This window comes from Furipterus horrens, unplaced genomic scaffold (assembly GCF_987537825.1).
Source record: "Furipterus horrens unplaced genomic scaffold, mFurHor1.1.pri manual_scaffold_17, whole genome shotgun sequence".
Classification (NCBI taxonomy): domain Eukaryota; kingdom Metazoa; phylum Chordata; class Mammalia; order Chiroptera; family Furipteridae; genus Furipterus; species Furipterus horrens.
The window spans coordinates 11630103-11643989 of record NW_028327187.1 but is presented as its reverse complement, the minus strand read 5'-3'; the positions used below and the strand labels follow the sequence as shown (position 1 = coordinate 11643989).

The 13887-nt window shown below is 40.4% G+C and overlaps 1 protein-coding gene across 3 annotated transcripts in view; it reads right to left on the bottom strand.

Annotated features, from left to right (window-relative positions):
• Positions 1–13887, bottom strand: part of OGT (O-linked N-acetylglucosamine (GlcNAc) transferase) — a 54794-nt gene that overhangs the window by 27475 nt on the left and 13432 nt on the right. For all 3 annotated transcript variants that reach the window (XM_090263963.1, XM_090263965.1, XM_090263964.1), the window contains exons 5-14: positions 11980–12096; positions 9204–9283; positions 8445–8640; positions 7843–7983; positions 6567–6667; positions 6051–6204; positions 5858–5959; positions 5482–5661; positions 1724–1882; positions 1482–1571 (exon numbers count right to left, since the gene is read on the bottom strand). In XM_090263963.1, coding sequence (XP_090120089.1) covers positions 1482–1571; positions 1724–1882; positions 5482–5661; positions 5858–5959; positions 6051–6204; positions 6567–6667; positions 7843–7983; positions 8445–8640; positions 9204–9283; positions 11980–12096 — 1320 coding nt within the window. The remainder of the gene's footprint in view (positions 1–1481; positions 1572–1723; positions 1883–5481; positions 5662–5857; positions 5960–6050; positions 6205–6566; positions 6668–7842; positions 7984–8444; positions 8641–9203; positions 9284–11979; positions 12097–13887) is intronic.

The window sequence follows — 13887 nt, the reverse complement described above, 5'->3', positions numbered from 1 at the left end:
TTAACGTTTTCTTTTCTCTAGCTTACTTTATTGAAAGAATACAGTATATAATACATATGACATAAAAAAAACGTGTTGACTGTTTATTAATAAGGCTATTAGTAGTTAAGTTTTGGGGAAGTCAAAAGTTATACATGGGTTTGCGACTGCACGAGGGTCAGCTTCCCTAACCCGTACATTATTCAAGGGTCATCTGTACAGATGAAGAAAAGGTTATTTCTAGACTGAATGTATGAATAACAAGGCTTCATGGAGGAATTGGTATTTGAGATGGGCCTTCAAAGATGGACAGGAGTTTAAGGAAGTTGGACAAAATACACTCTTGTAGAGAACGGTATGAATAAAGAATCAGAGTAAAGTGCACGGTAGGTTTAAAAAATGGTGAGCCCTGGGTGATGTGGCTCAGTGGTCGCAGCACTGGCCTGTGAACCAAAAGGTGCTGGTTTGATTCCCAATGAGGGCATACGCCTCAGTTGCAGGGCCAGGTCCCTGGTTGGGGGCATGTGAGAGGCAGCCAACTGATGTTTTTCTCCCTCTCTTCCTCCCTGCCTTCCCTTCTCTCTAAAAATAAATACAGAAAAACTTTTAAAAAAATAGAAATATATATAAAAATTAAAAAAATAAAAAATGGTGAGTAGATCCCTCCCATTTGGTATAGAGTATACATGAGGATGAATGGTGGGTGAAAAGTACTGGCAAACAAGGTTGTGGTCAGACTTAGGTTTAGAAGGCTATGCTTAAGAGTTTAGACTTCAGTCAATAAGCACTGAGTCCTTTAAGATGTCAGAGGTGAACAGCAGTATGATTCTCAGTCACAAAGACTCCACCCCACATCAAAAATGGTTATGTATACTCCCGAAGCAACAGCTATACTGCAAAAGACGTCAGCACACAAGTCTTACAACCCTCCTAAGACTTTAAAAACTCATATATGAATTACAATATATACTATATATTGCATATCACTCTTAGTCACCAAAGTGGCCAACAGAGTCTATACAAAAATAACTCTAGTCTACACCCTCAAATTAAATTCCCTCAGAGGTTTCAATCTTAATTTATCATAAAACTTATTCTCCTAGAAGAAATAGCAATAGAGCAAGTATAAAAGAAACCAAAGGCCAAGGCCCATGAAATAGAGAAACCATTTTTAAATGATCTATAATTATTCTTTTTCCAAGCCACCATTTTGTTCAATTTATTCAGTTAATATTAAGCATCTACTGTCACAAGCCCTGGCTCAATCCCCAGAGAAGTTTTATGTCCAAGCACAAATATACCACATTTCTATTTCATTTGCAACCTCAGCAAAATCCATGCCTCTTATAAAGGTAAATGATCAAGGAAATAAGATCAAAGCAATTGCCTACAGGTAGCAACTGAGCTTAAATACCTGTCATACAAAATACAAGCTATGTGCCAATACGTTTATTCATTATTTGCTCAAAACCAAAAGGTGGACGTGTAAGCATTTCACCTACCTGAGAAAGATCAATGAAATGATTAGCTTCTGCCATCACCTTCACTCGGAAGTTTGTACCATCATCTGGGCTCAGAGCATAACAGAACACCTAAAAGGCAGCACACAGTACATTTAATAACCTTGGCCCAAATCTCTCCAAAAAGATAGCAGGCTTAACATCTAATGGTGACAATAAAGCCACAATGTGGCTTTGCTTGGTTAGTTTTATAAATAGTGACTCTAGGGAAACACAAATCTTACCTCAAATTTATCAGGATTGTGCATGCCTGGGATAGACTGCATGAGGTGAGAAGTAGGATGATTCCCAAAGTCAGAACTCACGTATCCTACACGCAGTCGACCATCGCTGAGCTTCAAGTCCTTTGGATGTTCATATGGTGGTTTATGAAGGACATTAATCTACCAATGGAATCCAATGCTTGTTAGTAAAGTTGAGTCTACATGCAAATTTGCATCTAGGAAAAAATGACTTGAAAACACAACACCAGACCTGCACCTCACTTCTATTGGGAATGGTTTACCCAAAATACTTCATTTAATTCACATAGCCGGTTCGATGCAACCTCAGCAGTTTATATAATGTTTCATACTTTCAGAAATAGCCTGAGCAAACCTAAAACTTGTAGGAAGGAAGCAGTGTAGACAGAGCATGACAAACTCTGCATTTTAGAAATTCTGTAGGAAAGCATTTGAAAAAAATAAAACAGAATTATACCTAGAAGTCCAATATATTCTGCCAAGCAAATTTCCACCTTTGATCAAGTACGAACTGCTCTAATTCTCATAAGTGAATATAAGTAGTCTGGCCAAGATGGAAGCAAGGTAGACATCCTTCACCTCCTTACGCAACCATAAGAAGGAATATATCTACCTGAAAACAAAAACAACCAGAACTACCAGAAAATCGAGCTGCATGGAAGTCCAACAAACAAAGATATAAAGAAGTAATACTCATCCAGACAGGTAGGAGGGGCAGAGCTGAGGAGCCAGGGCAGAGAGGACGCATGTGGTGGCACCGCCGGCGGCAAGGCAATGGCTGCAGCAGCCAGCAGAACAAGCAGTCTCACATTTTAAAAGCTGGGAGGGACGCCTAGGAAGTGATCCCAGTCCTAGAGCAGAACGTGCAGCGCACTGTTCCAGGGCTTCATAGCCTCTGACTGTGAAAACCAGAGGGGGTTGGGGTGGCATAAGAAACTGCCCATCTCTCAGGAGAGTGCATTTAGAGGCCCCCATAGTTCTAGAATGTCTGCGAACCCTCCCCATCTGGGAACCACGACCAGGGAAACAGCTAGAGGGGCACCAGTCACGGGAAGCAGATGAAGGGACTGGAAAGGGGCAAGTCCTGAGCAAGTGACATTGTTCCCTCTCTGACCCCTCCCCCACATACAGCACCACAACGTGGTGAAATGGGTCCCCAGCACTGAGGAATACCTAAGGCTCTGCCCCTTGCAGTAACACGTGTTACAGCTCTACCTAAGACACAGAGGCAAACAAACACAGGAGCCTGTCATGATGAGGAGACAGAGAAGTATGGCCCAAAAGAGGGAGCAGATCGATGCGCCAGTGGGAGAACTAAGCAACGAGGAGACAGCCAATCTAACAGACACAGAGTTCAAAACACTGGTGATAATTATGCTCACAGAAATGACTGAGTACAGCAAATGCATAAAGGAAGAAGTGAAGGCTATACTAAGGGAAATGATGAAAAACCCACACAAAAGCAATGGTGAAGGGAAGAAAGCCGGGATTCAAAGAATGTACTATAAAATAAGGAAGAAATAAAACAGTCAACCAGTACAGAAGGAGGAAACAATTGAAAAAAACAAGGAGAGGCTTAAGAACCTCTGAGACAACTTTAAATGTAACAACATCTGAATCATAAGGGTACCAGAAGGAGAAGAGGAAGAGCAAAAAACTGAAAACTTATTTGAAAAAAATAATGAAAGAAAACTTCCCTAATTCGGCGAAGGAAATAAACATACAAGTCCAGGAAGCAGAGAGAGTTCCCCAAACAAGCTAGACCCAAAGAGAACCACACCAAGATACACAGTAATTAAAATGCCAAAAGTTAAAGATAAAGAGAGAATCTTAAAAGCAACAAGAGAAAAGAAGAGAGTTACCTACAAAGGAGTTCCCATAAGACTATCAGCTCAGGGTTAGGGGGAGCCATGGGGGAAAAAGTGGGACAAGTGTAATAGAAAAAACAATAAATAAATAATTTTTTTGAAAAAGACTGTGAGTTGATTCCTCAGAAGAAACTTTGCAGGCAAGAAGGGACTGGCAAGTATTCAAAGTGATGAAAAGCAAGGACCTACAACCCAGACTCCTCTATTCAGCAAAGCTATCATTTGGAATGGAAGGGCAGATAAAGTGCTTCCCAGACAAGGTAAAGCTAAAGGGGTTCATCATCACCAAGCCATTATTATATGAAATGTTAAAGGGGCTCAATTAAGAAAAAGAAGATCAAAACTATGAACATTAAATGACGACGAACTCACAACTATCGACAAATTAATCGAAAAAAACAAACTAAGCTAACAACAAGAACAGGAACAGAATCAGAAATATGGAGATCATATGGAGGGTTATCAGTGGGTAGGGGGGAGGGGGAGCATGGGGGAAAGGTGTAGGGATCAAGCGGCATAACTGGGAGGTACAAAATAGACAGAGGGACAATAATAATAATAAAATAGCCCTGACTGGTATGGCTCAGTGGATTAAGTGCTGACCTGTGAACCAAGAAGTTGCCGGTTCGATTCCCAGTCAGAGCACATGCCTGGGTTGTGGGCCAGGTCCCCAGGTGGGGGCGTGTGAGAGGCAACCAATGGACGTTTCCCTTGCACATTGATGTTTCTCTCCCTCTCTTTCTCCCTCCCTTCCCCTCTCTCTATAAATAAATAAATAAAATATTTTTAAAAAATAGTGAAGTAAATGGAGAAGCCAAAGAACTTATACGTACGACCCATGGACGTGAACTAAGGGTTGGGTATTGCTGGAGGTTAAGGGAGGTACTGAGCAGAAGGAGGTAAAGGGGGAAAAAAATGGGACAACGGCAAAAGTATAACCAATAAAACATATTTTTTAAAAAGTGAGCCCTGGCTGGTATGACTCAATGGATTGTGTGCTGGCCTGCAAACCAAGGGGTTGCTAGTTCAACTCCCAGTCAGGGCCAGGTCCCCAGTTGGGGGCGTGCAAGAGGCAACCACAAATTGATCTTTCTCTCCCTCTCTTTCTCCTTCCCTTCCCCTCGCTGTTAAAATAAATAAATAAAATCTTTTAAAAAAGTGAGTATAAAATACCACATTTTATTAAACATTATGGTTTTTAAATTTTCACTGACTTTATATGGGTTTCCGGTGTACAATTGTATAACACATCATCTGTATGTTGTATTGTGTATTTACCACCCCAAGTCAAGTTTCCTTCCATCACCATTTACTGGCCCCCCACTACCCTCCTTCTACCTCGCCCCAACCCCTTTCCCCTCTGGTAATCACCATACCGTTGTCTGTGTCTATGAGACTTTCTTTTCCCTTAATCCCTTCACCTGTTTTGCCCAGCCCTCTCATCCCTGCGCTTCTGTCCCCCAACAGCTGTCAGTTCTCTGTATCTATGAGCTGGTTTCTATTTTGTTTGTTTTGTTCATTGGATGCACCTGCCAAGTATTATGCTGAGTGAAATAAGCCAAAGAAAGACAAGTACCATCTGGTTTCACTCATATGTGGAATCTAATGAACATTATAGTTTTCAAATTAAAGGAAACCACCATCAGTGCATTGTTAGCATTGCAGTTAAAACATTCCACCTTGTGGGATGAACTAGGTTCTACCTGAAACAGCAGGCCACAATGGAAGGCGCTTCTGTGGTGGCTGACAGTTTCCTGTCTCATTTTGGGTGGTGGTCACCTTATGATAACTGACCAAGCAACACATGGGCTCCATGTAGTTTCTGTATGTGTTTTATTTTACAACAGAAGGATTAAAACAAAAGATTCACACCTTATCCAAGCAGAGGTTCCCATGCCTCTCAGCAATAGCCTTCCTGAAGCCATGAGAAAGAGGATAAAGCATACTATGATGAGGGTGCACAGAAGGCAGCCTATTCTTCTCTAACTGGTCAGCCACAATGCTGACCAACTTCTTCATTCGCTCATCATAGTCTGTCCAATCACAGACAATCTAGAGGAAGCAAAAACAGAAGTTATACAGAAAACCCTGTTCCAAGAGTTTGCATTTTATTTGTCCTCAGCCTAAAGTAATGTCAGTCACATAACGTATTAAACAGCACTGGCTCCAGGTGGGCTTTAATACGGCACATAACACTACAGAAGTGATTACAACATGGCAAGCCAGTCCCCGGCCTGTTCTTCTTTACCTGCAGGCAATGAGCCAAGTTGCAATAAGCATCAGGAAAGTCAGGTTTAAGTTTCAGAGCAGTGCGGTAAGAAGCTATTGCTTCTGGAATATTTCCCGAATCCTGGAAATAAATAGAGCGGAGTGGTTAAAATTCTGCCGAAACTCAAACATTGGGTGCTAAGAGAGGCACACAGGATAATAGACAGGAGTACCTTGTGAATAGAAGCCAGATTGCTGTGGGCATCTGCAAATGCAGGGTTAATCTGAATGGCACGAGTGTAGCACTGCAAGGCTCCCTGGACATCCTGCATCTCCTTTAGCGTGTTTCCCATGTTAGAGTAGGCATCGGCAAAGGTAGGACTGATTCTAAAGGAGAGGACATGGGTTTCATATATCAGATACAAAAACCTTTAACCCCCTGTAATAGCAATGTAGGCTGTTGTTACAAGTCTTTTCAGCCCTGGCTTGTGTGGCTCAGTGGATTGAGCACCAGCCTGTGAACCAAATGGTCGCCGGTTCGATTCCCAGTCAAGGCACATGCTTGGGTTGTGGGCTGGGTCCCTGGTTGAGGGTGTGAGAGGCAACCACACAATGATGTTTCCCTCCCTCCCCCTCTCTTTAAAAATAAATAAATAAAATCTTTAAAAAAAAAAGTCATTTTAGCACATGCCAAATGCCAAACATTTAAAAATTCAAAAGACAAAAAAGGAAGGCTGTGAGTCACTTACCGAATAGCCTCTTTATAATGCATCAGCGCTTCCTGCAGTTTTCCCTGCTGCTGCAGTACACTTGCTAAATTTGAATGGGCAGCAGCAAACTCTGGGAAGACCTATGGAGAGTCGATGAAACTGAGGTTCAAAAACACTGCTAAAACAGCAGTAATGACAACCACAAGAACTTTGCTCAATTACCTTTAGATGCCTACATTTCTCCCTACCTTCCCCAGGCCTACTCATTCTTCAAAGATGAGGAGCTCAAATTCTATTGGGTGGGCCAAAAAACTCATTCAGTTCTTTCCGTACAATGGCTCTAGTAGACCTTAGTTGCCTTTTTTTTTTTCGCCCCCACCTCCTTAGTTGCCTTTAACTTCATTTGAAACAATATTCTTAGATTGTATTGTGACAGCTGTCATATCAACGTGTGTTTTTTAAAAATTATCAAAATTGATGAATTTTTGTGCAGGCATTTTGATACTGACAATGAAAGAAGATATGCAACATTTTTGGCATATTATGCAACATTTTTGGCATATTACGCTTTATTATTTCAAGAAAGGTAAAAACACAACTGAAACACACAAAAAAATTTTGTGCAGTGTCTGGAGAAGGTGCTGTGACTGACCAAATGCGTCAAAAGTGGTTCGCGAAGTTTCTTGGTACTATTGACATTTTGGCCAAACAATTCTCTGCCGTGGCGCTGCCTTATGCATTGGAAGATGTTTAGCAGCGCCCCTGGCCTCTGCCCACTAGAAGCCAATGGCAGGAGACAGCCGACACGCTCAAAATATCCAAACCAACAAACTTATTGGTGAAAATGAAAAATGTGTCTTTTATTTTACGGAAAAAACTAAACAGACTTTTTAGCCAACCCAATACCTCTTCCTTTATTTTATACCTCTCCTTGTTTCTTCATCTTCATTTATGCTGATCACTCCAGTTTCTCTCTTCTGAAATCTCTCCCTTCCAAACTCCTACCACAGCTGCCAACCACTATTACAGTCACCAGGCACTGAAATGATATATTTATTGGTATCTTCTCTTGAACTGTAGCTTTCTGTTCAATTTTTCTGTGCAGATCTCATCTACCCATAAAGTAACAAACTCAATGCAGGAATCTTTTTAAATGTCGCACACAACCTCACTCGCACCCTAAGCGTTCGATTACTGGTTCAATGAATGAGTCAACCACTATTTTGACAAAAGAGATGGTTAACGTGGCAAACTTAAATGCCCTCCCTCTACTATCACATAGACAAAATACCCAGCCCCATCACCCTCCACATACTTCTAATGCTTTACGATACAAGCGAACTGCTTCTTCAATGTTTCCCTGTTCTCGTTTGATGTTGGCTAGGTTATTCAGTGAGTCTGCATGGGTGGGACACAGCCGGAGAGCTGTATTATAACAATCTTCTGCCTCAGCAACCTGGAAAACGAAGCAAACTATTCAAAACCTACACAGCAGAATCAGAGAACCACCACTGATACTGTTCTAACAATCGCTTAGTTAAGCCTAATGGCTGGTAAGATTCCAGAAAATAGGTATTTTTGCTCTTCTTCCTCTCAACCAAGCCCCGAAGGGAAACGATTTACCACCTTGATACTTAATATGTTGCAAAAAGACATTTTTAAACCATACCAGGTAACAAAGAGGCAGACTGAGCAAAAAACCTACCATGGCTGGTGTGGCTCAGTGGATTGAGCACTGGCCTGCGAACCAAAGGGTTGCTGGTTCGATTCCCAGTCAGGGCACATGTCTGGGTTGCGGGCCGGGTCCCCAATTGGGGGCACTCAAGACACAACCACACAGTGATGTTTCTCTTCCTCTCTTTCTCCCTCCCTCCCCCTCTCCGTAGTAATAAACAGTCTTTTAAAAAAAATCCTTACACTGCCCTTCTCTTTGAGAGCATTGGCTAGGTTGCAGTAAGCATCGGGGAAATGTGGCTGCAGTTCAATAGCTCGCCTGTAGGTGTCTATTGCCAGATCTATTAGGCCTTGCTCATAGTATACACAAGCCAGGTTGCCGTGCACCACTGCGTGATTTGGACTCAAGCTTAGAGCACGAAGGTAAGCTGCCACAGCTCTGTAAATAAAAACACACACACACAAAATGCAACTAATTTTTAACGGATGCTTTGTTACATGTAATTCATGCTATACTATACCTAAGTATATCAATTAATTATAATTAGTTACAATTAATTCATGCTATAGTATAGTTAACCTCAATCAAAATTATTATACCTTTATAAAATATATTTTTACACTGACAAGTTTTCTATTCGCACATACGAAACAGGCTTTCTTTTTGACAACACCAAAGTTAAAAGTCAAGATTTACTTAGCTTTCTGAATCAGATCAAAGGAATAAGTTAATCTAAAAGATAAGCATTTCAACATTTTTATAATAAATAAAATTTCAGCTGAACTCTGAATGAGGGTATAACGGCTTTGTGGAAAGCCAACAATCAAGTCAGGCAACAATATCTATAAATAAAAGGTAACAAAACAGACTTAATCAGGGAAAAGCAACATACTTTAGAAAAGGAATATTATTTCAGTGGACCACTGTCATAATTTCAGTCTAAACTCTCAAGTGTCAATACAACAAAGACTCAAAATTTATCAAGTAGAACATCCTCTCACCTGTCAAAAATCCGTGCCTCTTTCAAGACATTTCCTAAATTGATATAAGCATCCAGAAAATTGGGATCAAGAGTGACAGCCTGAAAGATACAAGACAGTTACTTAGAGCAAGGTAAAATTTCAGATTAACTTCCCAATTTCAATTTTTTATTGAGATCATTTTAGACCTCCAGTTACATTTTCTAGTACATTAAATCCTATTTCTTTCATTTTTAAAATCCAATTATTTTAGTGCCTGCTCGTTATTCACAAATCTCAATGTTATCAAAATAACTTCTCTTGTAATATAAGAACAAAATGTGTCCAGAAGGGAAAAAGTTTTAATTGGGTCTACTCCAAGTTCATTGAGCTGAGTACTTCTAATGGTTGTCCTTATTTTATAAATGATTAATCAGCCTAATTCTTCTAAAATATAATGGCAGGAAGAAGCAGCAAACTCTAACTAAAAGATTCTTTATACCTCAGTAACTACAAGTACATAGGCAGTAAGACCTTAGTAAACTATGTAATTAAGAGTTGTATACACAAAAGAAAGAAAGAAAGAAAATTGTTAAAAAAAAAAAAAAAAATAGTAACAAAGCCCTGGCTGCTGTGGCTCAATGGATTTAGCGTCAGCCTGCGAACCAAGTGTCGCTGGTTCGATTCCCAGTCAGGGCACATGACTAGGTTACACATCAGGTTCCCAGTTGGGGGCGCAAGTGAAAGGCAACCACACAGTGATGTTTCTATCCCTTTCTCCTTTCCCTTCTCTCTAAAAATAAATAAATAAATAAATAAATAAATAAATAAATAAGATTGTTTAAAAAAAGAGTGTGTTGTATACACAGTAAGATATATTATTACAAGGAGAAACTAACCATTAAATGGTTGCATCCAGACAGTTATAAAGTTTCTTAAAATATGGCCAGATATATCTAGAGCAGTGATTCTCAACCTTGGCAGTATATTAAGAATTTGCCTTCTAAAAGGTGCCCAGGCTTCATCACAGGCCAGTTAAATTAGACCCTGTGAGGATGAGGCCAGGACATGCGTGTCTTTTAGAAGCTCCTAGTGTTCAACCAAGGTAGACCATCACTGAGCAAGAGAGGTGCAGTAACTGGAAACCTTAACTGAAACACTGAAAAGGTAAAGGTAGTTAAGTGACTGTGAATACGTTCAAGATTCATGAAGCATACTTCCTCTTCACTTAGATGGCAACTCTATGGTACAGACAGCATAATGCTGTTGTGGAATTATGCCCCTGAAACCTGTATAATTTTGTTACCAGTGTCACCCCAATAAAGTCAAGAAAAAGGAAAAAAAGCATGATGCACTTAACTTAGACTGTCTATCATCACAAATGTCTACCCCCAAAACTTGTTTTGTTATGAAAAATTTCAAACATATACAAAAACAGAGGAATATAACAAACCCCCAGATCTCCATTATTCAGCTTCAACAATTAATCATGTTCAATCTTATTTCATCTATATTCCAGTCTAACTCCCCCTCTTCCCAGATCACTTTGAAGGTAACCCCAGACATATCAGTCCACCTGAAAACATTTCGAAATGGATCTCAGGGACTGGGCAGAATACTTTTTTCTCCCAACATAACCGCAATACCAATATCACACCCATGAAACTGAGAGCAACTCCTTAATAACAAATAGCCATTCAGTAGTGCAATTCCCTGTCAATTTTGATTCAGGATCCAAATAAGACCCATCCAATTTGTCAACATGACTTTGTCAGTTTCTTTTAATCTTTTAAATTACAGGTTTAATTTAAATCTCCATTTTTATTCCTGTAATTTGTTGAAGAAATCAGATCACTCTCCTATAACAGCCTCCCATGGAACGGATTTTGCTGATTGCACCCCTATGGTGTCCTTTTAACACATTTCCTTGTCCCATGTAAATTGGTAGTTAGAACTACAAGCTTAATCCAATTTGGGTTCTTTTCTCTTTTTGCAAGGCTACTTCCCAGGTGGAATTGTTTACTTCTATCACAAGGTACATGATGTCTGATTTGTCTCTTTTTTGCCACTGATAAAATTCCTAAATCTATTCATGGTGAGACTCTGATTCTATCATTCCTTCTTCACTTATTAGCTGGAATACTTTTATTAGGAGAAATTTTTCCCTTTCAACTAGTGGGTTACCCTGAGGTCCAGTTCATACAAGAGAGGGAAGACATAAGCTTTATTCTTCCCTTTTCATCCAGTTTTCAAAATGAGTTGCTCCTTATCTTCCAAAGGTGATCAATGAGTTTCTTCTAAGTATAATCATGAATTCATGGATTTTAATGTACCTGACAAGTTTCAATATATTTCAGCTATTTTTTTCCTACTGATGCTCAAGTCCCATCTTTAGCCAGTAGAAACCTCTTCTAGTTGCCTCCTAAGTTTTTTTTGACACAATCGGGTGATATATCAAAGCTTCCTTGCTTTCTGGTATAACACTCCAGATTAATTAATTTCTGGTAAAGCACCCCAGATTAATTTTGTACATTCCTTGCTCTAGATCTGGAATCAGTCTTTTCACCAAGAATTCCTCTTTACAGTAAAACTACCTGTTTGTTTTTTAAGATTTTTTTTTAATTACTAAAATATATTTTCAATGCAAAAGTGGAAACTGGCATATAATATACCATCCGGCAAATGCTGCAGTAGTATTGTCAAAGAAGCAAAGATATTATGTGACTGGTTAGGTAAAGGCCCAATATTTAGTTCTAGGAAAAAACATCTCGCACACATAAGCACTTCCTAAATACCAATTATTAATTTAACGACTAACCTTTTCAAAATGATGAATTGCAAGCCAAATTTCTCCTTGTGCATTGAAAACACAGCCAAGATTACTCCAAGCTACTGCAAAGTTCGGTTGCGTCTCAATTGCTTTCAAATAACATGCCTTAGGAGGGGTTAATGAAAGAAGATGGGAGGGGAAGGAGGTAGAGGGTAAGGGGAAAATTTGTAAAGGGAAAAAAAAAGATTGGGGGGGGGGGGAAGAAGGTGATATCATTATTCCTTCTCTGACCAGTCAAAAGTGACCCTGCAGCATAGGCTCGCTTGCGCCAAAACTAAAGCGCTGCCACAGCTGGCTGCTCCTGCGCCTGCGCCACCAGAACCCAAGTGCAAACCACCATGTTCAGTTCTGCCAACCAGTGGACCAACCCTTTTACTGGGACTTTTCTGGGAAGTCAATTGCCTTAAGACTCTATGCTAGACTTGTTTTACCTAACACCTAAGAACTTGTCATGCTTGCAAGTGGTCTCTAGAGGGCGCCACTTAACGCCAACTTTTCCCACCCATCCCACAACCCCAGTTTCCCAAAGTGTGTTCTCTGAGGTGTTCATAGGCATCACTGGAAAAAGAGGATTTCATGACCAAACAAATGAGAAAAACAGATTTCTCTACTACAGGACTTGCCTAAGCCTTGAACAGTATATACAGGGTTCCCTGATCTCAGCTGACCGTGGACCTCTTCTTTCACTGGGCATTTTATTTTTACTAGAATGCACACTATGAAACACATTTTGGGAAATGCTGCTCTAAGCCGTAATGTTCCTCACTAACAAACATCAAAACTATGCTACGGAGGAGAAAAAGGTTTTTCTGCCAAGTCAGATATAAACCGAGGGTGGCAGTTACGTCCTTGCGATGTCCCTATCTCCCACGGGGAGGATGAGGCTGAAACCTCCTATGACAGGACTGCACCTGGGTTGAGGTCCCTGTAATGCGAGCGCAAACATCGCTTGCGCAGCCTAACAGCACCGCACTGCGCAATCGCTGCGAACTGCTGCGCTACATAGAACACCCCTAGACGCAGCAAACGGCCAACCAGATCCATTAATCTACTAGACAGGCCCATTGACAGTATTTGCTTAATGAGATTAGCTGAACTTGAGGTACGTTAAAACCCAATTTTATCCAAAAAGGCTACAGAATAGGACTGAGGGAGCCAGTCAATCAGATTACTCATCTAGTCAACCGTTCACAGGGGCTCATTCGCACGCATTGCGCGTTAACGCTGCGCAGCCTTTGCGCTACTGCAGGGTCACAGCGCATCATCAGAAGAGCAGAATGCTGCAATCCAAACAAAGAAGAAAAAAGGAAAAAAAATGAACAACAAGAAGAGTTAGAAGCTTTTACTAGTAAATTATCTAATAATTTTAATATCAATTAACTTTTACTTATCTTTGACAGAATTTGTGGCTATAGTTTAAAACATTCTCTTACATAACTTGCTTGTAAATAAAATTATTTTAAGCTGTTTCTGAAGCCACAAGACAGAAGATTCAGGCATGGAGGCAAATTGTTTTGCTGTGGCAGTTACAAACCCGTTACCATATTTCTCATCATGTGACTTTTCGGTGCGTTCCTTGCTGGAAGAGGAGGAGGTGTGTGTCTGCCCTAGATCCAGGCCTCGAGCTCCCTTCAGCGAGGCACCTTACGCATGGAATAGGAGGTTTCACCCACCTGAAACCTTCTAAATACAATATCAATGGTGAAAAACCAAAAACAAGAGAGAAAATAAAAACAAGATCATTAGTAAAAGTTCAACAAAGCAATTGAAATTCTTTGGATGTCTATTACATATGGGAATGAGGACAGTCTCAAGTCTGTAACATGGGAAACATGCAGAAGGGAGAGGGTTAATCAGGGCTATTGCATACAGCAGGGGTTTTTGCTGGAAGAAAGG